The sequence below is a fragment of the Trichosporon asahii genome, assembly GCF_000293215.1.
Source record: "Trichosporon asahii var. asahii CBS 2479 unplaced genomic scaffold scaffold00070, whole genome shotgun sequence".
NCBI classification, from domain to species: Eukaryota; Fungi; Basidiomycota; class Tremellomycetes; order Trichosporonales; family Trichosporonaceae; genus Trichosporon; species Trichosporon asahii.
In genome coordinates, this window is record NW_014040855.1 from 363163 (window position 1) to 386057 (window position 22895).

Genomic DNA, 22895 nt, shown 5'->3' on the forward strand with positions numbered 1-22895 from the left:
TCCCCGTACTTGCTGTGGTCGTGCAACTTAACGGTTGTTCCGTTGCTGGCACTTGCAAACTGCTGTCAGATCCTTCTCTAGCCTCGTGATATGGCTGCGCCTGCGCACTCAAGCCAGCATAGGAGCACTCACCGATGAGCAGCCTGTGAGCAGCCTGTGATCGTACAACGTCACAGAATCCGCATTTGATCTGGTGCGGGACCTGTGGTTGGCTTGAAGTCCTAGGTCCGATGTGACTACAGTAGCCAGGCAGGTGCACAAAGTCTGTGAAAGCTCACCTCGTCCTGACGACGTCTCCCTGTCTAGCCGCCGAGCCATCCAGCCTGGCACCGGGCGGCGAAGAGTGAATGGGCCTGTGATCAGCTCGACGTTGACCGCGTGGAAGCTCACGCCTCGCCTCTGCGCTGGATCGCCCTCCCACTCCGCTGGCTGGTGGTCGTTGCGGACGAAACTGATGGGATGCGAGGATTCCGAGCGACGCGGAGGACGCTCTTTGGCTTCCAAGGAGGACGTGGCGTGTCGCAGCAGTGAGGGAAGGCATACCAGGAGGGCGCACACCTGTCGCGTCGAGGCGCAGACCTGTCGCGGTGGGTTTCAAGGAGAAGGGATGCGAATCCTGCCCCAGAGAGCCTCGCGTGCTTCATACTCGTATCGTAGAAGATCCCGCCGTAGCATACAGCACAAAGCAGCCGCTATCGCGCTATCACCCCACCGACGCACAGTGGCAACGACGCATCGGCGTGGGCACTCGGGCTGCCGTCGAGATTGGGTTCCTCCTCCACTTGTCGCATACCGCCTCCGCACGGCGGCCGCTCTCGAGGCAAACTCTGAAGCATTCACGGGTGAAATAAAAGCACATACATGTAACGTCTACGAAGCTACGGCGGCCTAACAGAGGGCCAGGCTACAGTGAGAGAGAAGGAGAGAATCTAGTCGGTCTATGGTTTGGAATGTGTGTGGGCGGTGCGTGTCGGAGGTGCCGTAAGGGCGCCGGTATGGCGGCCGGGGGCTGGCCACGAGGCGGCGTGGTAGTGGCACGGACGTTTGATGCTTACAAAGACACGCCGAGGGCTACCGAGCTCGCGAGCAGTGTCAACGCCACACCGGCAGCGAGTCGGACAGCGTTCGAGCTCTGGGAGGACGTCGGGCTCTTGCTCGCCGTCGTGCTCGGCTTGGCGGGCCTCTCGCACCCAGACTGGGCGCCGTTGTTCTTGAAGCAGGACGTGAGAGCCGGCTCAGAGCTGTTGGAGACCTTGCACACGATGAGGCCGCACTCCGTGCCCATCTGGGCCTCGCCCTTGACCTCGTCGCAGCATGCGCGCGTCACGTTGTTGAGGTTCGAATTGCACGAAACTTCGTCCTGCGCCAGCATCCCCGGCCACTTGCCCGAGGCGAACCAGGAAGCGCCCTTCAGGCCAGGCGGTCCATGGCAGGTGCCGTCGTTGGGCTCTTCCTCGGCGGACTCAGAGGGAGAGGTAGAGGAGGCGGAGGCGGAGGGAGAAGCGGAAACGGCAGAGTCGGCATCGGCGGAGGGCGAGGCGCCGAACTGGAGAAGGGAGGAGCCAGGCATTTCAGACGATACGGAGGGAAGCTCAGCCGGAGCGGTGATCATGGGCACGTCGCCGGAATCGGCGAGGGAGGTGACGAGGGACACGGACATGGCTGTCGTTGAATGAGAGAGTGATGGAGAACAACAATGAGCTGCATAAGCATACCTCAGAGTACGAGCTATATGGTTGGCGCCATGGTCGGTGGCCAGTAAGGGTGCAATGGTGCGACGATGCCGGTGCTGTGTAATTTTGGCCCGCACGGCTACACGGACGTTCGGCGCGGCTCGTGCGTGCCCGACAATTGGTGCGGCCGGTGCGGCGGCGTAACGAGGGGTACGATGGAGGCCGCCGGGAAGGACTCGCGGGCATGGCGCACGGGCTGGCTGAAAGGGCGACGTGGCTTCGAGCGGGGCCCAATGCACGCGTTAGCGTACCGCCATAGGGGCAAGCCCATCTGCTGCGCCCGGATCCGTTTCACTGGAACGCGAGCGACGATGGAACGCACTTTGCAGCACCAGAAACGCACTGATGCTGCGCACTCCATGCTTTAGCTTTGCCGGAACGGCACGACCCAGCACGCGTCGCGATCGAGCGGGTGACATGCTTCATGCCACTTGCCACTGTCGAAATATTGATCCCGGGCTGACCGAGATCGTCAGGTGTAGCGTCATCGAGAAGCATGGTGGAGGCCGTTCACCTTGCCACCCAAGATTGACCAACTTCCTCATCTCCCCAGCATGCCCCCGATCCCCTCGATGGAGGAGTGCAGGTACATTGCCCTCCAACTCGAGAAGGGTGGCTATGAGTCCATTCCACCGCCAAAGGAGCTCGACCTTCTCACGGCCGCCGAATTCCGTTTGCTTGTTCAGCAGGCACTGGGCTCATACCGACCGGCTCCGACGAGACGATGGCGGCTCGGAATAGCTGGGGCGCTGCAGAGCAACGCGCGGCATTTCTCGGGCCTCGAGGGCATGGCTGTGAGTGCACCTTCCTCCCCCCTTGTGCTATTCCTGTACCTCAACGCTAAACCGACTGTTCTCGTCGTAGCTGACAGCAGGATGCGGCGACGGTTGCTGAACTGAAGCAACTGACCTCGCACATCTCTGCAAAGGCCGATGAGCTGGAGAAGAACCCCCCTTTTCAGCCGTTCGGCCGCGAGGAAGCCATCGCGCAGGCAGCCGCGAGCTGGTTCAAGCACGAGTTCTTCCGCTGGGTCGATCCCATCAAGTGTCCCGCGTGCGGGGGTGAGACGCAGTGCACTGGTTCTGACAGTCCGAACATCACTGAGCGACAAGGAGGTGCAACTCGGTGTGAGATCTGGACTTGCAACAGCTGCCAAACACCACGCCGCTTCCCTCGGTTAAACGCTATCGATGCACTGATCAAGAGTCGGGAGGGAAGGTGCGGCGAGTTTGCTCAGCTGTTTTACGCCGTCTGCCTGGCGCTTGGACTCGAGGCACGCTACGTCTGGAACTCGTGAGTTTCACCTGACCTTACAGCAAACTGACAGCAGCGAGGACCATGTCTGGACCGAGTTCTGGAGCCCGACGGCGGGACACTGGGTGCATGTCGACAGCTGCGAGGCTGAGGTCGGCAAGCCGCAACTCTACGACCGCGGATGGGGGAAGAAGCAGGCTTACTGCCTTGCCTTTGGCCCGTATGGTGCCGAGGACGTCACACGGGCGTATGTCGATGACTGGGGAGAGTGTCTTCAGCGCCGCGCCGAGAAGCGTTTCGGACCGGACGGACAGCCCACCGGCGAGCGGGATCTGGCTAGAGTAAGTCGAACGTCGTCTACCTGTCATCCAAGGGTGATAGTATGTGCTCACCCATCTTCAGGCTCTCGCGACATACACTGTCCGACAGCGCCGGAACATGAGCGAAGAGGAGAAGGCACGTCTTTCGAGTATGGACGAGGCGCAGGCGAGGTGGATCGCCGATGAGAAGCGGCGCGATCGCGAGGCGGAGGAGAGGGACCTGAGGGGCAAGGGAAGGGAGAGCGGAACACAGGAGTGGAAAGAGGCGCGCGGCGAGGACGGTAAGAAGGATTAGCGCTGTGTTAGTAGAGTTGTAGACATTAGATATAGAGACTACCCATACTCGCAGACTAGCACCAGCCGACCACTCAACATCTGGCCCTATCTTGAATGGTGCATGCAATGATGATGTCTAGTTACGGCTAAAGGGTATCCGGAACCCGGAGAGGAGGGCGCGGGCAAACTCCTGCGAGTCGGCACCGCGGAGGTTGGTTTTGAACACAATGTCGAAACCGTGGAGGCGGGGGTACGAGTCGATGCTGTTCTCGATCTGGGGGAAGAGGCCCATGGCGGCGGGAGGGAGACCCATGGCAACGACGCCAGAGATGGCGGAGGGGGTGTTCTTGTTGGACGAGACACCGGGAAGCTTGAAGCCGGGGTAGTCACGGAGACGGGGAAGGACGAACTCGACAAAGCTCTGGAGGAAGTCGTACATGGGCTCACCCTTGATCTCGACCTTGGTCGAGATGGGCATGCCCTGGCGGAGCTTCCATGCGGCGGCAGACTTGCGCGCACGCAGGACCTGGACACCCTCGTTCATACGTCCGGCGCCCTTCTGCGACTCTCCCGAAACGGTGCGCAGCGCCATGATCGCATCCAGCAGCGCCTGCTTCGTTCCGATCGCCTCCTTAACCATTGAGTGGATCGTGATGCTCTCAAGCGCAGGGATCAGTTCCGGCGTGATGGGGCGGTTCAGCGGGCGTTCCGGACGGTTACCGCGCGGCATGGCCTTCGGCCGGTTCGCCTCGTATCCCGTCAGCATCGGCGCCGGCTGCGCGGCCTTGTCGGCAGCCTTCCTGGCCTCGGCAGCGTACACCTGGTTCGCACGGTGGTTGTACGCCATGTACATCATGTCGGTCTCGAGCGTCTGGGCGTAGTGCTCGCCGTAGCGGGAGGGGTGCGTCGGGCCCAGGTGGATCGCGGGGACGACCCAGTCATCGGCGGCAGTGTCCTGCGTCTTGGTCGAGGACGAGGCGTGGCGGGCGGGGATGAGGACGGAGGGAGCCGACGGGCGCAGCACGCGGCTGGCGGACGCCGCGGCGACATGGTCGAGGTGTGGGGTGACGACGAGGTGGTCGATCGAGATAAGCAAAAGATCGAGCTGGCCGCAGCGTCTCGCTCCGGGTGCAGCGAAATCTCGACTTTTTGGCCGAAAGGATTGGGACAGGGCGGACGGAAGAAAAAAGGCACGCGACCACCTCCACCCACCCGGTCTCACGCCTATCGTGCTCTCCAGCCAGCTGCGTCATGGAGGTCGGCCCCTCACGCCGGTGCAGCGATGCCGGTGCGGGCAGACCATGTCATCGGCGCTCACTATCAACGACCAGACCTTCCCGGACAGTCCTCTGATCACCGACTCGACAGCAGGCGGCACCACTCGGCACAATGCCCTCGCCGCCCCTCTCGATCATCCAGTCACTGTCGCCCCGCGTAGCTGTCCTCGCCAGTGACGACGTCAACGACTCGTGCAACGCCAACGGCTGCAAAGGCCTCGAAGAGCTTCTTCGGCCATGGGAGGGCGGCACGGAGCGGGGTGAGTCGAGCTGATATCAGCGGTGCTTCAAGTCCAGTCAACTGACTCCCAGTGTCTATCTTGTCATCGACACTCCAACCGACCGTGCACCCGAGCTTCCCTCTCCGCTTTGTTTCCTACCCGAGCGTGTACCAGCAGCTGAGCTCACCGAATCCGGACATCATTGTCGACCTCATCGGATCATGCGTCGGAAAACACTCACCTGGTATGTTGTCTCGGATCACGCGACCTAACTTTCAGATGAGGACCAGCAATACCCCACGACGCGCGCTCTGCTCCTGTCGTCCCGCCCACTTGCGCCGCATGAGACGTTCAACCACCCCGTCGGCGTCATGATCGCGATCTCGACCACGACGCCGGACCCGATGGGCACGCTGACGAGTCTGTATGGCCAGGCAGTCGGAACCGGTGCGCAGGCGGCCCCTTGGATGGACGGCGTGCAGGTGCTCAAATTCTTCGTCGTCGTGCACGACGTCGCGAAGGCGGGCTCATCGCTCGTCAAGGCCGAGGAGCTGCTTGCCAACGTGAAGAAGGCGTACGGGCCGCACTCGACTCTGCTTGTTATCAACTCACGGCAACAGGCGGGCGACGTCTCGACGGACGTGACTACTGCCGAGGGTCCGGATAGCCAGGGCGACGCCGGCGCGCTGTCCCAAATCTACGCCAACGCACTCTCCTCGTTAACGTTATCGCCCATGGGCGCTGCGGCTCAGATGGAGGAAGACGGCCCGCCGAAGACGTACGCCAGCCTCCTGACGTCTGAGGACATCCAGCGCCTCATGGCGCTCGTACGTGAGCTCGTCGTCCAGAGCCTAGTCCCATGGATGGAAGCTAGAATTCGCGAGTGGAACGAGGCATACCAGTCGTCTCGCCGTGGACTGACGGGACGGCTCTTCGGTGCAGGACGGAAGCTCTTCTCCTCACGCCCCTCTAGTCCTAGCACTACTACGGGGCCAGCGGGCTACAACGCCATCAAGGGTTACTACCCGGTCAACTCGCCCGATGGACTCTCACGCCGCCTCGCCGACTTTGCTTTCATGCTCCGTGACTACCGATATGCTGCCGGGGTGTACGACTCGCTCCGGAGAGACTACGTTCAAGACAAGGCGTGGCGGTACGCAGCGGCTGCGAACGAGATGGTCGGCTTGTCACAGCTGCTGTCCAACGCATTCTTCCTCCCGAACACCCCGCCCGGCTCCATAGTCCCCTTCACGACACTACAGCACACCGAGATTTCGACGTGCCTCGAGAACGCAGTCATCTCGTACTACCAGCATGGCCCACCTGGACACATCCAGCTGGACGCTCTGCGCGCCACCGTGCTGTACTACGAGGCCTGGAAGGCTATTCAGGAGTGGCGCGGTGTGGGCTCAGCACTCGTCAAGGGTGCAGGCGAGGCGGACGAGGTACCGTGTGCTGTCCTTGTCGAGGAGGCTGCCGCCGCCGACGTTAAGGGCGGAAAGAGCAAACGCGGCAGCCGACGACAATCGCTTCACCTCGTCATGGCGGCGAAGAAGTACGAGAAGGCTGGGTACAAGGCTTTCTCGCGGCGGTGTCTCGAGCAAGCGGCGTCGCTCATGCGCGGCGCGCCGTGGAAGGCTGCGCTTGACAACCTCGAGTACGCCCTTGGACGACAGGCGTACACGCTTGGCGAGAGCGCGGTTGCCGTCGAGCACTTCCTCCGTTTACTAAAACGCGAGGACACCAGCTCGCCTGGTCAATCAATGGTGCTTGAGGACATGGCGCTCGCGTACGAGCACCTCCAGAACCACCCCGATCAGCTGGAGGCGGCCAAGGGCAAGCTCAAGCTTCCGACCCCCATCTTTGACATCTCCAAGACGAAGATCCTCCTGCCGGAGGCCTCGTCCGAGCACAGCACTGAAGGTTGGGAGATACTTGAGAAGAAGGCGCTGGCGAACTGGGACCGCAAGGGCAAGAAGCCGCTGAGCATTCTTCCGGATCCCAGGAAGATCGCCGCTTGCGTGGGAGAAACGTTATGCGTCGAGCTCATTGCCAGCAACCCACTCAATGCCCCCATTGTCCTCGAAAACCTGACTGTCGGCGTCGAGCCGGCGGCGGCCGTCGAGGTGCAGACGATCGACGAGGTCGCTCTTGCGCCGTATGAGACGGGGGCGATCCGGCTTGCCATTACACCCAAGGCTGAGGGACCATTCACGGTTGCAAACGCGACATTCACCTTCCACCGCTTCCTCCCCTGCGTAGAGAGTCTCGAGCGCAAGGGCAAGCGCCTGTTCGCTACGAAACAGCAACGTCTCAAGCCCATGTACGCCAAGGACACGTCACTGACAGTGCATGCCGAGGCGACTCGGCCGCGGCTGGAGATTGAGCTCACCGGTGTACCAGGGAGTATGTTCGAGGGGGAGCTCGTCGATGCCGAGATCACACTGCGAAATAAGGGCACACTCGGTGTCGAGAACGTCGGGCTCATCACGAACCACTACGGCGCCATCGTCTCGCGTGAGTTATCTCAGACCAGTCATCAACTGACAGCAGATACCTCGCATTCAAATACCCCCGCATCGATACCCAACCGCCTCCAGCCCATCGCTCCTGTGCCGCTGTACGATGGCGTGATCGAAGCGGGCAAGAGTGTCACGGTTCCCGTTGTTTTCACAGCGGTGGCCCCGGGCGCGCTGGACGTCAAGGCGCTTGCCATCTTCTCGGCGGCCGGCACCGACGTGCTCGGATGCTCCCGGGTGTCGCACGCGGCTGAGGTGCGCAGGGCTCTTGCGATCAGCACCGAAGTCGCACCGGCAAGGAAGGGATACTTCCTGGCTGTCACCGTCACGAACCACGCCGACGTACCGCTCGAGGTTACGGGCCTGAGCGCTGTGTCGGAGTACTGGCAACTTACGTCGCCGGCGGATGTGTCGCCAGAGCCGCTACTGCCGCAGCAGACGCAAAGACTTGTGCTGAGCGTGCAATCAGGAGGCGCAAACGTGGATCTGACGCAGACTCGCCTGGTATCAAACCTCAGTCACGTCCTCGCCGGCCGACCAGAGGCGATCGAACCCATCGAGCCTGGAAGCGTCAAGCTGCAGGTTCCGACGGCAGAGTACCTTCGCGCCAGGCGAGCATGGCGGTTGCGCTTTGCGACGGAGCACTTCCCGACGCTGCCACGGGAGCTTGTGCCTCGTATCCTGCCGCTTCTGGACCCCCTCGAGCTCGACCTCGTCGCCTCCTGGGCGGCTGAGAACCGGTATGGCTTTGCGTGCGCGCATGGCATCCGCCCAGCGCCGGCCTTCAGTCTTGTCGAGTCTCTGCGCGGCGGCGAGTCAACGGCCAAGCGGACAATGTACGAGGAGACGGGACGACAGATGCGCGCGCTCAACGAAGCGGTGCTCGAGGGCGTGTTCGCGGACGAGGCGGATCCGCTACTCGTGCGGACAAGGGTGCCTTCTGCTAAGCAGGGACGAGTAACCCACGACTTTGCCAAGGGGTAAGCTACTTTGATGCGTCCCGTTAGCTGACAGCAGATCTTTATCGCTCCCCGTCGAGCTCGAGCTCGAGAACCGAAGCCCGACGCTCCCTGTCCGCTGGATCCTAAACCTGCCCCAGGGTTCGGTGTACACCGGTACACTGTCACATCGGGGCACGATCCCGGCCGGCGGCCGCGCAAGCGTCAAGACGCACGCGTGGGTGTGCGAGCCTGGGCGTGTGCCGCTCGGCGGCTGGGAAGTAATCCGAGAGACTGGCGACGCCGAGACCGACGGCGAGTGGGTGCCGCGCATGAGCTGGATCGGTGCTGGCGGCGGCAGCGTGGAGGTCGCCGCGGCGTAGCGAAGGAGGAATAGACGGTTCATAGATGTCGGTCATACACATACAACTGCAGATAATCAGCGGCAGACCCGTTGTACATGTATTAATGAGCATGCCACAAACTTGGCACGAGGATGCACGGGAGCACGGCACATGCACGATGCACGCGACATGAGGTCACGAGACCAGGCCCGGAAGCATGCCATGCACTGCCAGCCATGCATGTCCGCAATCGTGTTTATGGATCACGGACTCTTGATCAGAAGTCACGACGCGCAGGATCAAGATCAGGATCACGCGTGATTTGTGATCTTCGTGCCTGAATATATGGACGTTCTACTATGGGACGTATCACGTGACCAGTAGTCTATACTTGGAGATCACATAGTGCCGGCTTAGCGTGATCTGTGACGCACGGTACCAAAACATAACTGCACTCGTCACTGCCCCCCGCTGACGCCGCCACCGAACACCTCAGGGTCCCGCATCCTCCCACCCGCTCGGAGTCGCTTCGAGGTTATAAGCCCTTCGTTACATCTCTCGTCCCAACAAACTCACAACTTCTCTCTCTCTCTTCACCACCAACCCCCACTACTACTCAATCAACAATGTCTGGACGCGGAAAGGGCGGCAAGGGTCTCGGCAAGGGCGGCGCCAAGCGTCACCGCAAGGGTTAGTCTACACTCCACCATCATTCCACCGCTCGTCACCACCATACGACACCGCCTTTCCTCTCCTCTTCTCTTCTCACAAAAACACCTCATGCTTTCTTCACGAGAACACTCGCTAACTCTGCGCAGTCCTGCGTGACAACATCCAGGGTATTACCAAGCCCGCTATCCGCCGTCTCGCTCGCCGTGGTGGTGTCAAGCGTATCTCCGGCCTCATCTATGAGGAGACCCGTGGTGTCCTCAAGATCTTCCTCGAGAACGTCATCCGTGACTCGGTCACCTACACTGAGCACGCCAAGCGCAAGACCGTCACCTCGCTCGACGTCGTCTACGCCCTCAAGCGCCAGGGCCGCACCCTCTACGGTTTCGGCGCCTAAGCGCGTCGCTGACCGGGCGCGAGTCGCAAGTGCCTTACTCGCTCTCGACGACTCGCCGCTCATCAACGCATACTTCGTTCTTTGTTCTGCGGCCTCGCCGCGAAGAGCAACCCGATTACCAACTTCGCTTTTTGATTAGTTCTTTTTGTAGCCTGGTCACAATGGATCGGCACGAGCCAGATAACAAATAACTTCTAGTTGCACTGGTAACACTTTTGCATAGGAACGAGCGACTGACTGGTTGATGGGGAGTGGGCGGGGGTGCTAGATCTCTTGGGTCACGAGTGCGCGGGAACCGGAGTCATGGAAACGCTGCCCTTGGCTGGGCAGGATTTCATTCCGCACCGGCTGACAAGGGCCAAGGGCTTACTAGGCACTGCGGAGGTGGAGGTGGCCGGTGGCAAATCGAGTGGCAACCAGAATTCGAGAATCCAGGCCCATCGGTCTGCGGTTCTTTCGACTCGGATCCGTGATTAACGAGTTCTGCATGCAATGCGGGGGATTATGATACAACTATGGACCTCAGTGGAGATTTCCATGCAAGCGGGAAAGATGCGTGGGGAGATTCGGGTCCGAGATAATGGGCCAGACGCGGGCGTGTCGACTGAGCGGCCAGAAGCAAGAGTGGGGGCGGCGCTCGCCATCGCCGAAGATCGGCACATTGGCACATCGGCAGTTCGCGGAAAGTTCCAGACCACCGTCGGCCCTCTCGTTCATCCAGACTTCAAGACCTTCGGCTGGGTGGCAAACGATACCGACGGCTACGCCAGTGCTGATGGTGGCGAATGGCGGAGAGGCGGTTACTCATCCTCGTCCTCCTCGCCCTCGGGCTTGGGGAAGAACTCGCCCTCGGGCAGCACGGCGCGGAAGGCCTTCTCGCCCTGCTCAGCCTCCCAGTCCAGACCCTCTGTCAGCATGTGCCGGCCACTGTATGGCTGCACGAGCACCACGCCCTCGGGCGCCTCCTGCGTATCCTTCGCGCGGTGAGCGAGGTAGTACGCCTCGAACGCAACCTCGCCCCCGATCTTCTCGAGGTACGGCCGGAGCAGCTCCTTCGGGTCTTTCTCGCCTTCAAGTTCCGAGAAGAGGTAGACGACCCACTGGCCCGCAGGGCAGGAGCCAGTGCCCTCGCCCATGATGAGCGCTCGGACGAGCGGCGAGTTGTCCGTGGGCGGGAAGATGACCACACCCGTGTCGTCGTCCTCTGCCTCTTCGTCCTCCTTGGCCGGCCGCTTCAGACATCCCGGCTGCGAGGTCACGACAGCAACAGCATGGGCTGTGACGTTCTTCTCGGATCCGGAAGCCTTGGTCACCTTGGCGAGGAAAAACGGCGATGTGACGAGGTGCGTTGCACGCAGCGGCGTGGGATGAGCGGGGACCTTGACTTGGACGCCGCCCTGGTCCTTGGCGTCGTCACCAGCTGCGCTGTCGGCGCCGGCCGCTTCGATCTCGGGCATAGCCTCGGGTCCGAGCACGTACGTTCCGCCGAACACTGCGCAAGCACTGGGCGTCAGCTTGAGCTCTGGGTAGGGGGCTTCGGACTCACCGGCAGTACCCTTGTGCGACCTCGCCGGCACCACCGTACTGGCCAACGAGGAAGGCACTCGGTCCGTACCGGCCGATGCTTCGGAGGTACCTCCTCGCGCGCACGAGGGCGGGTACACTCTGCTCCTCGGGCGTGGCGAAGGAGACGGCGTACGCGACCGCCTGCGCCAGGTGGTCCGGGAGTGCAAAGGTCTCCTTCAGAAAGGCCAGCATGTCCTTCCCCCCGGCGCCTGGAATGAGCTCATGTGACCATGACGACAGCTCACCTTTGAAAACCTCGTCCTCCTCGAACTCGCCTCCTGCGAAGAGCAGCGCGTTCATCAGCTTGCGCTTCTCCGGGAGCGAGATCCACTTGTCTCGGAACACATCCTCCTTGCTCCCTGGGACTCGGCGGGGAGAGTCAGACGAAGCGTCCCACATGCTCACACCGTCGAGCAGCCGGAAGCCGACGTACTTGGCTACATCGGACGAGATGAGCGTGGATACAAGCGTTCCCCGCGACACCATGAGCGCCGGGAACAGCGAGAGCGCATATCGCCGCCTGTCCTGGGCGAGGGAGCCGAGACCAGTCGTGGAGCAGTGAGTGTAGATAGCCCGCTGAGATGAGCCGTAAGGCGTTGCAGTCCACGAGGAAGACGACTCAGAGGAAGACGGCTCCGACGACTCAGCGCCCCGAGCTTCAGCCCAGGCCACGAGCTCGTCGAGCGTCAAGCTGGCCTGTTCGCCTCCATAGTACTCGTTCGGGTCAAGGTGGAGGACGCTCTTGCCAGCCTTGGCGAGGGCACTGTAGCATCAGCAACTGTTGTTGAGTAGAGGGTGTGGTGAGGGAGCACGCCAGCGATAACATGATCGGAAGCGGGGTCCCGAGTCTCCGGGTGGAGGACTGTTGTTCTTTTCGACTGGACTCGTAATCAGATAGCCGTACTCGATCTGCGATGAACCATGTATGTGCAAGCGCACAAACAGAGCCAGCGGCTAGCCGACTCGGCCGACCGATAAGAGAAAAGTCGGACTCACGCAGCGGCTATACTTTCTGCGAGCCCTGTGCCGAGAACGATCACGTCGTATCTGTCCGAGTCGAGCATGGTGGTTTGGATTGCGGGTGAGTCGGCGGATCGGCGGGAGAACCTTGGCTGGGACAGAGTGGACTGCGAGGGTGGAGGCGGCCGTTGGGCGGTGGGAGGGGTCTTTATTCATGCCACCCACTCAAGACTTGTCGAGATTCGAGTCAACTCGATGCTCGGCCTTGGAGGTCTGCGGTGAGTTGAGTGAGAGGCATGCCACGTGTCAGGGTCCCGGTGCTGATCGACTCGTTGCCTCTGACTCTGGCTGGCGCCCGACGGTGGGTAGCCCACGTCCACACCTCACAACCATCGACATCTCCCCATCGACTACTTAACCCCCGTCCACCCTCCTTACCCCCTTACCTAACCCCCCGACAAACATCAGCAACCATGGCGACGTCTCTTGCAGTTCCAATCGCGTACATCACCGTGCTCGTCACGGCGATGGCCATCTTCTCGCGCATTTACCGTCGTAGGCGAGCTGGTGAGTAACGATCACATCGGCTCCGGGTTTCCCAATCCAGCCGAGGTCTCTAAAGATATTTGTCAACAAACTATCTGGACAACCTCAGGCATCCGTGGCCACCCGAGCTACTGCTTCGATGCATAAGCTAACCCTACCAGCCGAGAAGACGTCGTTCGAGCCATGGTTCCCTGCCCACCCCGCGCGCGACATCTACATCACTCTTCTGTCGGCGAACCCGCCCGTCCCCGAGTCGATGCTCAAGAGCGCTCTTCTCGTTCGCGCCACTGCGGACGTCAAGCGCATCTGGCGCATCAAGGAGGACAAGCAGGCTCTCGCGTCGCTCCATCAGCGCGGTCTCGTCGGAGACGATACCATGGCCCGATTTGCTGCAGCCGAGAAGGAGCTCGAGGCTGAGATTGTCGATGTCGTCTCCGAGGCCAACACGTTCCGCAACGGCTGGGGATCCATGATCTTCGCGACCGCCAGCGAGATGGCGCACTCGGAGAAGACGCGCGACACGGTCATCTCAGTCGGCCGCGCCCGCCAGCTCGAAGGTGAGCTTCATCGCACACTCCGATCCGGAGTGGCGCACCATCGCCTCAGCAACAGTCACTGACATCGTTACAGAGAAACGCATGGAGAAACGCGCCAAACTCCTCGGCATCCCCATGCACCAGGTGCCCGCGACGTCGATGGCCGAAGTTCAGGCCGTCGCCGGCTCTGCTCCCTCGTCGGGCGCCGCCACCCCCAACAAGTCCCAGTCCAACACACCCAAGAAGGTCTCCCCTCCCAATTCTCGCAAGGTCTCCGCCGCCAAGTAGCATAACAACCACTGTAGCCCTAACTAGTATATCTCAACAACACCGCAAGCCAGCAGCCGCGACGAAATACCCTCTCCTTCTCTCTCTCGCCGGAGGAATCCCACAAGTCAACTGTTGCAACAAAGCGAAACCGAAACCACCGAACAATGCCCCGCTCGGCTCCGGTCTCTATCGCGCCTCTTTCACAATCAACCAACATCAACGAATACTGTAAAATTGTCTCGAGTTCTCGCTTCTCTATGATCTCTGATCTCCCCACATGCATAAAAATCTAACGACTCCGGTGTCCCCGTGCACCGCGAAGAAACTTCTCATGGAGGACTGACGAGGCGCGGAAATCTTGATCCGGCGTGGGTGCGAGTGAGGTGGTAACGCATGGTGCATGAGTGCCAGCGATGCACTGGCCCTGGCGTGTCAGGTGGCGAGTCCTACTGGCCGAGGGGGGCCAATGCACTCTGCGGTGGGAGGGGAAGGGACGTTTACGGTGATTTAGGGGGCTTGTTTAGTCACCGGACCGTGCTTGCGTAACTTGCAGTACTGACGCCAGGGCTCCGAAAATCGAGTCATCGAGTCGATATCTCGCGTCACCACAGCCTTTAAACCGGCCGCCAGGCCGAAGCCAGAAATGCGGGGTAGCATACGCACGTGGCGCCGGACACCCGGGACACGGCAAGTCTTTCCGGCCAGAAAGACCCTGAAACCTGACCTAGCTGACCTGAAGCTGAAATATCACCGCACCGAAAGAATTAAGAATTATTTCAATGAAGGCAACCTCGAGCTCTCTTGACGTGCGCGGCGCTCAACTCTCCGGAACTGAGGGTCAGGCGCGCACTTTCACGACCTGAGTTGACCTGAGTTGCCTGAAAGGCCAAGGGAGGGTTGGTCGGTCTCGAAGCTGAAGCTGAAGCTGGACAGGCAGACATGCACACACCTCAGGCTCTCGACGCAAAACTTACATCACGCTTCTCGCTCGGATCTTGGCAGAACCCATCTCGTTCTCCGCACTCCGCACCGCTGCCGCACCCGTCGCCGCATGGGTCACTGTGCTTCTCAGTCCCCGGCGTCCTGCCTGTGGACGATGCCAAGCATTCCGAAGTCACCGGCGTCTGCGTCTGACGGGCACACGAGTCCAAAGGGCAAAGAACATTGTGACCCACATGGACACGCTGGCGTTGCCGAATTTTAACTGGGACATGACAACTGGTGGCGAGTGCCGCCGGTGCGAGGACCATTTGTGACGAAACGGCGTCGATCCCGATCACCAGACCTTCGTCACCATGCTGCTCTGCTTGTATATTCTGCCGCTCGCCGCGAGCTGGATTTGTGCTGGTCAGGAAGGTGCATACTTTCGCTTTCTCACTAGCTTTCGCCTAGAGCTTCTTTCTATACTATATAAAACTACGTGACACCACGCTCCGCTGGCCGTGCCGCAGCTTTACATGATGCCCTTCGCCGCCTTCCAGACTCACGACTCACGTACGTCACGATACAAACATGCGGCCGCCACTTTTACCGGCGCCAGCCTGGCCACCGGGGGTATGAAGGGACAAACCGCGGGGGTCTTGGGGCGAGGGAGGAGCAGCTGCGCACCATCCGCCGCCGTTTGGTTATGGTAAATGGTGTGGGTGGTGTGGGGTGCTTGGGGCAAGGGGAGTTTGGATGAGAATGGGATCACAATGGGAATGAGAGATTTTATGCGCAGGGTATGTGATGGCTTGATATATGGGATGCGAGTAATTACCTCATGACGATGCCGTCGGCGTGGTGCTTATTCGGCCTCTTGTCGTAGTGGTCGAGACCGAGCGCGTCGTCCTGCTGCCACTTGTGGTCGTACAGAACATCGTTGTCCTCGACAACCGACGGCTGCTTGTATACCGTCGACTGGACAAGCGAGAACTTGAACTTGGAGAAGTCCTTATCCGAGACGCCAATCCTCTCCTGTATCCGCTTCTTCGTGTCCTCGAACCGCTCGCCCTCAATGATGACAAACTTGCACGGAACGCCGTGGTGCTTCGAGGGGTCACGCGAGTAGTGGAACAAGTTGACGATGCGCGTGTTGTCCGTAGCGTTGAGCTCGTCGACAGGAATCTCTTCGGCGTACAGCTGAGCAGGGTCCGGTAAGTTGCCGATAAGCTCGGCGCCGGTGTACTCGCGCTGCGACCTTCCGTTGTTCGAGATGCCAAAGATGCGAATCTTGCCAGAGCCTCCAGGCTGCAACTTCACCGTCTTGAGCAGCTGGTCCGCAACGTCGCTGAACGTGCTCGTCTTCGGAAGCAGGAACGGGTGCGTGGCCTCCTCCTTGTTGTTGCGACCGGTCCAGACAATCTTGAGCGACTTCTTCGTCTCGAGCTCGATGATACTGATGTCGAGCAGCTCGTAGTACAGGATGACGTTCGGGTGCTGGCTGTAGTAGTTGGTCTGCGTGATGTCCGCCACGCTTTGATTGAGAGCACGCTTGATGATCGCCTTGGGAGCACCGGTCTGCGGGTTCGACGAAGTGAAGCGAAGCTTGAGGGGGTCGTGCTTCAGGTAGTCTCCGACACGGTGGGCCATGACGTCGTACACCATCTTCTTGCTGAGCATGAGGTCGAACTCGGGTGCCCTGCCCGTCGGGTCTTCCTCGCGAGGCTTGAACTGGACGAGAACGCGGTTCTGGAGGAAGTCGTAGAACTGGGGTACGCTCGAGTACAGAGACTGGGCCTCAAGATCGGACACCTCCTTCTCCGTCATGTCGACCTGGTACGTGATGATATCACCGTCCTGGATCTCGTTCTGCTGGTAGGTGTACTTGACCTTCATCTGCTCGATCATGCCAGCCTTGATCTCCTCGTACAGCTTGATCGGTGTTGAAGAGGGCCAGCCCATCTTCTCCTGAATGACACCGTAGAGGTCGCTGACCTTGCTGTTCTTGTTGACAAAGACCTTGCCCTGACCGAGGAGAGTCTGGCGGCTGCAGTCGAACCACTTCAGGAAGACCATGATCGGCTGGTTGTTCGGGTCAGCGTGCATCTGGTTGAACTTGGCGTGATCCGCGTTGAAGTCGAGGTACAGTCGAAGGTCCGAGGTACGCGCAGCCATGTTGTTGCGGATGAACTCCATGGTCTGGTTGTCGTTGCGCTCGCTGATAGGAACATCGGGGCGGATCGTCTTGTTCTGACGGTTCACCAGAACCCAGAGGCGGAAGTCGTTCTCGGAGATCTTGAAGTAGGAAGCGATACGCTGACGGAAGGTGGCAAACGTCTCGGTTTTGAGGACACGGAATGTCGGCAACTCGGTAGCCGGCAGGTTCTTGTCGTCGAACGACGCGAGATCGAAGCCCTGGTGACGGGCAAAAATGTCATCGGTGATGACCTTCGCGGTGAGGTACAGGTGCTGCTCATTCTTCTCCCTGCGCCTGGCCTCAAGCTGCTCGCGCTCGTCATCGAGACGCTTCTTGAGGTGGACCGGAGTGTCAGCCTCGGTGAACGGCGCAAGGACGTTGTCAAGCTCGCTCTCGCGGATGTAGACAAGCATGTAGGCGTTGGTAGCCTTCTTGATCTTCGGGTCGCGAGCGGCGAGGCGGTGCGGTGGTCCGTTCGGGAGCTCGCCACCGCCAAAGTTGTCCTCGAGAACCTCGCGGTCAAACACGGGTGTGACGCGGTCATCATCAAACTTGAGCCATCGTCCATCCTTCTCGGGCTTAATCAGGGCGAAGTAATGGCCAGTGTTGAGGTCACCATGGTGGACGAGAACGCCGTGCAGCTTGTAGATGTGGGGCACCGAGCGATCAGCGCCCTCCTCGAGGAACTCTTCGAGGTCGATCTCCATCGGGAACTCGTGACGATCGTTGATCTTCGCAAGATCGTCCTTCTCAAAGTCGTACTCGAAACGGCGAAGCTGAAGATGAAGGACAGGGGGGAAGGACTTGAAAATAGCACCCTTCTTGGCCGTCTGGAGTCCGTAGCCCTCGGCCTGGTACTTGTTGTCGCCGTCGAGGGTCTCAACCGAGCAGTAGTCCTTGAAGGAAGCCCGGAGGTCCTTGAGACCCTTGATGGTCAACTGGAGGTCATAAAAGTCCTCGACGACCGAGGACTCGTAGTCAACATCCACACACTTGATGTAAGTCTTCATCTGGCCCTTGAAGAGCTTGGGAATCGATCCCTCGGCGGGCGTTCCCTTCATCTTGGCCTCAAGACGGTCTTGCAGGATACGTGCGAGCTCCTGCACATCGTGCTGCTTAAAGGTATCCGACTCGGGCTTCCATCCAAACGACGTCGTCAGCTCGCGAGTGCCGACAGGTTGGTTGGAGGTCTGGAGCAGGTAGAAGACACGTTGAAGAGCGAGGGCGAGGGATTCTGATGGGTCGTCATTGTCGGTCGGGATCTGGTAGACCGCCTAGATGTTAGCTGGGTCGAGTCGAAGATCTGAAAGCTCACCTTGCGGAACGCGTTCGTGCAGAAGAATGACTGAAGAAGCGAGTTCATGTAACATGTCGCACCCTGATTGCGCAGTCCAACGTAACCAGTCTCCTTCTTCGAGTCGTAGTTGATGAAGTTGTGCCAAAGCACGCCAGTCGGGTCCTTAAGGACACGAACAAAGGCGGTGATCTCTACTTCGTCGTTTTCGATCGTGGGTCGCGTCTTGCCGTTGGCGTAGTCGGGGGTGGTCAGCTTGCGTAAATCGGCGAAGCGAGTGAAACCCCAGTCACACTCCTCGGCAATGAAACGGTGGTGGGCGTCTGAAAGGGGTGTTAGCGATGACAATGACGCATGCCAGCACTACTCACGAGAACACGAGTGGATAGTAGGGTCGGATGGGTTAGAGATGGCGAGACAGAACTGTGCGCATGCATGCCAGCCCTCGGGGGCTGTCTTGGGGTTGGCATAGTCGAGGTAAACCGAGACCATATCATTCGGCTGACCGTTCGCGTTGCCTTGGGGGAAGAGCAGAATGCGCCTGTAAGGAGAAGATCAGCACAGCTCTGTGGACCGTGCAAGTCCAGACTCACCACTTGTGTCCACCACAGCTGAACTCGGGTCCCTGTAACCGTCGCGGCTGCTTGCTCCAGTTCTCGATGCGCCAGGTCTGGGCCTGGAAGTCCTCGATCTCGAGTCCGAGGTCGGGCATCGCGTTGGCCGCGAAAGCCTCATCTATTGAGGGGTTAGATTACTAATGAAGGATCACGGTGCGCGAAACTTACAGTCGTGGACATTTGGAGCCTCCTCGACCTCCATCGGCGCCGGGCTGTCGTCGATGATGATGTCGGTCACGTCGTTGTTCTGCGGCTGCTGCTGCGAAGTCAGCGTGTACAAAGACGGCACGGTATGACAAAGGCCGCAGGGCTGTGCTTGTGCTTCGCCGTAGGGATGCGAATGTCATTCGGCGAGCCCCAAGCGCCAGCTTAGCGTCCATGCAGTGCACTCACCATGGCTGCTCACTCCCCGTTGGGATGGTGCGACAGTGGAGAGGCAGAAGATGAGCTGCAAGGGAGTTGCAACTTGGAGCCCTGTCTCGGTCGGCGGAGGGCAAATGACAGTGGACCAGATGCAAGGGTTGAATGTGAGGGGTTCGAGAGAGGATGTGGCTAAATCGGAGCGTCGCCACGTCGGAACCCTCGTTCGTTTTGCGGGGAAGATGCAGAAGAGCTGATAGATTGGGCTGGAGAAGGGGGATTCAGTCGGAATGGAAGGGTGACAAGTCGTTGATAGCCAGCGACTCGTCTGGACTGGTTGGTGCGAGTGGACAAGTAATGAGCGGCGAGCTCCTCTGATTGCTGACTGACAACGCAAGGCCAGCGCAGGGGACAACGGGCGGCTGGTCATAGCCTCAATCCTCACTGAGCGGGACCAAAATCCGTGGAACGGCTCGTCATCGCTGCCAGGCACGCGTCCTCGCAACGGCCTTACGGCGTTAATCCCCTATGTGGCGCGTCGCGCCCAAGTATTTTAAAGAGCAACTCGTTTTCTCGAAATGTTTCTACATTACCATCCTTCGACTACATCTTCCCGACGATGTACGGCATGCGCTTTCAAGATCATTGACCGAGCTCCGTCTTCCACTGGTTTCCCCTTCCTCCATTTTCCCTCCCTTTTCCTCTCCTCTCCTCCGTTCCCCGCTCCTCTCCCTGCCTCTATCCCAACCCGCGGTTCTTAGATCCGCGACTAGGAGGATCACGCCAATGGTCACTGCCGGGCTCACGCTCGGCACATCAGAACGCGCCCTCCGGGAGCCTTTCGCTCGCCGATTGGTCGCGTATGAGTCAACCCGTGGAAGAGCGTTGCTGTCGCCAGGTCGCCCGTTCTGAGTCGGCCTGGTGATTTTCTGGAAATCACCCCGTTTTGGGGCTTCCGGCCGGCATGCTTGGATCCCGACCGCTGGCTGAGGGCAGCTCCTCGCGAGCTCTCCATCCTTCAGGCGGTGGTAGGGTCTGAGCGAACATCGCTCTGTACCGATCGCATAATTTCTGCTAAAAATTGTGAGTATCCTGCGCTTCGCACCCATCCCTCGCACCTCGTCTTTTCATGATGACAAAAACTCTTCTAATCGTATTCACACTGTGTTACCTTCGGGAATGCACGCAAAAGCTTTACAACGGTATCTGATACCTCCTCTTCCCCCGCACTTCTTTCGCATTCGAAACAGGCGCTGACAGTAAAGACCTCACAGATGAATACACTTGTTGTTGTACACGATCACCGGACATCGCGCACGTTTTACTGACCTTGTACTATACCTCGCCTCAACCTTGCTTCAACTCCCGTACCTCTGAAGACCACCAGCCGGGCCTCTACGGCAGTTGAGTTTCAAGCTGTACGGGGACAACAGTTCCATCCCATGGATTTCGGCGCTTGTCGTGGGCTTTCACAGCCGTGGCCTGTGTCGATTGAAGGGGCGGGTACATTTCCCCTCCATGACTATGAATTTGTTAGCCTACGAAGAATCGGTGTTGCAGTTGCAAACAGGAGTCTGGATTTTGGGATTCAACATGCGAGTGCGGGAGCGGAGAAAGAACGAGGTTGGGGCCAGGCTGGCAGGCTTCAAGCCCGCGACATGGAGAAGCGAAGGAGACCCCGATCCTACAAACGTGGCCGGTCGGAGGCCAGTCAGCCGCGAGGGGGTTACCGGCTTGAGCACAGTGTGAGAGCCTCTGGAGGGTATCAGCCCGAGTCCAGCCCGATCTGCCTTTCTGAGCTCGTAATCTGGTGCACGTTGAAAAGAACAGGTAGGACCATAGAGGGAAACCCTTCTTCCAGCCAAGGCAGACAGCTTGTCCTCCTCGCTCACAGAGTATTAGTAAGTGACAGTGGCAAGCAGGGGTCAGCATGATATCCAAAGTGCATACTCGCACCGTGTGCTACATTATACTCCGCTTTGCGCGACTCTTGCGCTACCAAGCGGCGGTTACAACTCGTGCTGATTCACCGTACTTGCGGTGCAGGTGGCCCGTAGGCACTGTCGAGTAAGGAGAGTTCGTGTGGGTCGGGGGGTGCTGGCCGGTCCGCGCGCCGATCAGAGATGGCGATCAGCGGCTTCCGCGGGCAGTCGCGTGGAAGAGGAGGCGATTAGAAGAAGGCAAGCCAAATGAGACGGATGAGCTCGACGAGGGCTGGAGTTAGCTTGCAGTCCGCTAGCAAAGCTGAAGATAAATAGACACTGGACGTGGCGATCCCAAGATCCCCTGCCGTTCCCGCTCCCGCTGCCGTTTGTGACACACCCGCCACACATTGATGTCGAACAAGGAGTTCCCAACCACGACAGCGGCAGTAACCAGCTGAGCCCTTTCAATCGCCATTTACCACAGCATTGGACGAAGCTACACCGCATATCCTGGCAGGCAGCACCCTGTCGTCACAGGCACATAGCAGCATCGGCCGGTCCAGTCCTGCCCCGCTCTCTCCAGCCGGAGAACTACTCACATCCACCAATAACAAGAAACAGCATGAGGCCAACAATCCACTTGGCCGTGTTGCGCGATCGGAGCGTGCGGCTCGGCTTCGTCGTGCGCTTGCCCGCCATGGAGCGCTGCGCGAACGCCGCGTTCTTCCTCCGGATGTCTGCTTGTGTCGGCTGGACGTCAGCTCACAGAAGACGGTAGGAAAGCTGTCTCTGCGACCATTGCACTGCTCCATCCCAGTCTGTCTGTCCGTGTCGGTGAGGAGCCCAAAGCCTCGAACACGGCTCGTGGCTCTCCTGCCGTAGAGGCGACATGCAGTCTTGGGTGGTACCGCGGGTCGTTGCCGCCGTACCAGTAGGGTGCGCAGCCCCAACCAGCGGCAGATACGACTTTAAGTACGCCGTAGCATCGCAGTGAATCCGTCTGCAGTTCAGCTCAGCTCACTCACCATTGTAAGTCTAGTGTGTGTGGTGTCGAAGTCATGTCACGTCGACATTGTCGTCGCATGGAGGTTGGCGTGGAGGTCGTCCCGTGCTTTTACGTAAGAACGTCTCAGACATGACACGTTAGTCGCTCCCCCGTCATCGTGAGTTTCAGCCTAATCCGCAGTCGCTTTGGCCTGGGTTCGAATCCGTGCACTCGCCTCGCGAAGATAGTTTCAATTCCAGGTCTTATCTTCTGTTTGGTTGTGGGGAAGCAAGTGGAGAGCGAGTGGAGGTCATCCGCATCGGGAAGCTCGAACCCCGGCTACTGGACGCACAGATCGGAATGTCAAGTCTTGAACAAGATACCAAGACACTGGGCCGGCTGGGCGGGCAAGTTATTGGAGATAACAGACTGGCCAAGTCACGGGGACGGCTCAATGGGCAACCGAGAATCGCGGATAAGTGCAAGTGGGAGTAACGGTAGTTTGGGGATGGGGGATCGACATTCGCGCGAGCCGTGAGCGTACGTGAGCGTCTCCTGTCGCCACCCACTGTACCGAGCAGTGAGCCAAGAGCCAAGCCGGCTGCTGCTGATACGCTAGTGAGATCGCCCATTTGGACATCCGCTGAATGAATGGCGGTTGAAATGCGGTTTCCCGAGAACAAACTGGCCGGAAACCGACTGTGTTCTTGCATCATCAATTGTCGCTCAAGTCCGGTAGGGAGGCGCTCTTGTCCGACATCCAGGAACGG

The 22895-nt window shown here is 59.7% G+C and overlaps 8 protein-coding genes across 8 annotated transcripts; 4 read left to right on the forward strand and 4 right to left on the reverse strand.

Moving 5' to 3' along the window:
• Nucleotides 1-1051: 1051 nt before the first annotated feature.
• Nucleotides 1052-1660, reverse strand: A1Q1_03932 (uncharacterized protein; the record flags this gene model as incomplete). Its single annotated transcript, XM_014322357.1, has 1 exon — nucleotides 1052-1660. The coding sequence occupies one exon, from the start codon at nucleotides 1658-1660 to the stop codon at nucleotides 1052-1054; it is 609 nt and encodes a 202-aa protein (XP_014177832.1).
• Nucleotides 1661-2287: 627 nt separating this feature from the next.
• A1Q1_03933 (uncharacterized protein) lies at nucleotides 2288-3602 on the forward strand (the record flags this gene model as incomplete). Its single annotated transcript, XM_014322358.1, has 4 exons — nucleotides 2288-2527; nucleotides 2605-3026; nucleotides 3064-3328; nucleotides 3390-3602. The coding sequence occupies 4 exons, from the start codon at nucleotides 2288-2290 to the stop codon at nucleotides 3600-3602; spliced, it is 1140 nt and encodes a 379-aa protein (XP_014177833.1).
• A 117-nt stretch (nucleotides 3603-3719) lies between these two features.
• On the reverse strand, nucleotides 3720-4836 carry A1Q1_03934 (60s ribosomal protein l7, precursor; the record flags this gene model as incomplete). Its single annotated transcript, XM_014322359.1, has 2 exons — nucleotides 3720-4728; nucleotides 4796-4836. 2 exons carry the CDS (start codon nucleotides 4834-4836, stop codon nucleotides 3720-3722), a joined length of 1050 nt encoding a protein of 349 aa, XP_014177834.1.
• Nucleotides 4837-4972: 136 nt separating this feature from the next.
• A1Q1_03935 (uncharacterized protein) lies at nucleotides 4973-8921 on the forward strand (the record flags this gene model as incomplete). The annotated part of the gene is made up of 3 exons (XM_014322360.1): nucleotides 4973-5120; nucleotides 5361-8580; nucleotides 8618-8921. 3 exons carry the CDS (start codon nucleotides 4973-4975, stop codon nucleotides 8919-8921), a joined length of 3672 nt encoding a protein of 1223 aa, XP_014177835.1.
• Nucleotides 8922-9508: 587 nt separating this feature from the next.
• On the forward strand, nucleotides 9509-9948 carry A1Q1_03936 (uncharacterized protein; the record flags this gene model as incomplete). Its single annotated transcript, XM_014322361.1, has 2 exons — nucleotides 9509-9572; nucleotides 9701-9948. The coding sequence occupies 2 exons, from the start codon at nucleotides 9509-9511 to the stop codon at nucleotides 9946-9948; spliced, it is 312 nt and encodes a 103-aa protein (XP_014177836.1).
• Nucleotides 9949-10748: 800 nt separating this feature from the next.
• On the reverse strand, nucleotides 10749-12578 carry A1Q1_03937 (uncharacterized protein; the record flags this gene model as incomplete). The annotated part of the gene is made up of 3 exons (XM_014322362.1): nucleotides 10749-11451; nucleotides 11495-12277; nucleotides 12511-12578. The coding sequence occupies 3 exons, from the start codon at nucleotides 12576-12578 to the stop codon at nucleotides 10749-10751; spliced, it is 1554 nt and encodes a 517-aa protein (XP_014177837.1).
• A 369-nt stretch (nucleotides 12579-12947) lies between these two features.
• A1Q1_03938 (uncharacterized protein) lies at nucleotides 12948-13844 on the forward strand (the record flags this gene model as incomplete). The annotated part of the gene is made up of 3 exons (XM_014322363.1): nucleotides 12948-13041; nucleotides 13182-13577; nucleotides 13651-13844. The coding sequence occupies 3 exons, from the start codon at nucleotides 12948-12950 to the stop codon at nucleotides 13842-13844; spliced, it is 684 nt and encodes a 227-aa protein (XP_014177838.1).
• Nucleotides 13845-15581: 1737 nt separating this feature from the next.
• On the reverse strand, nucleotides 15582-19251 carry A1Q1_03939 (ubiquitin carboxyl-terminal hydrolase 5; the record flags this gene model as incomplete). The annotated part of the gene is made up of 6 exons (XM_014322364.1): nucleotides 15582-18218; nucleotides 18260-18561; nucleotides 18610-18779; nucleotides 18832-18973; nucleotides 19024-19114; nucleotides 19249-19251. The coding sequence occupies 6 exons, from the start codon at nucleotides 19249-19251 to the stop codon at nucleotides 15582-15584; spliced, it is 3345 nt and encodes a 1114-aa protein (XP_014177839.1).
• Between the last annotated feature and the right edge of the window lie 3644 nt (nucleotides 19252-22895).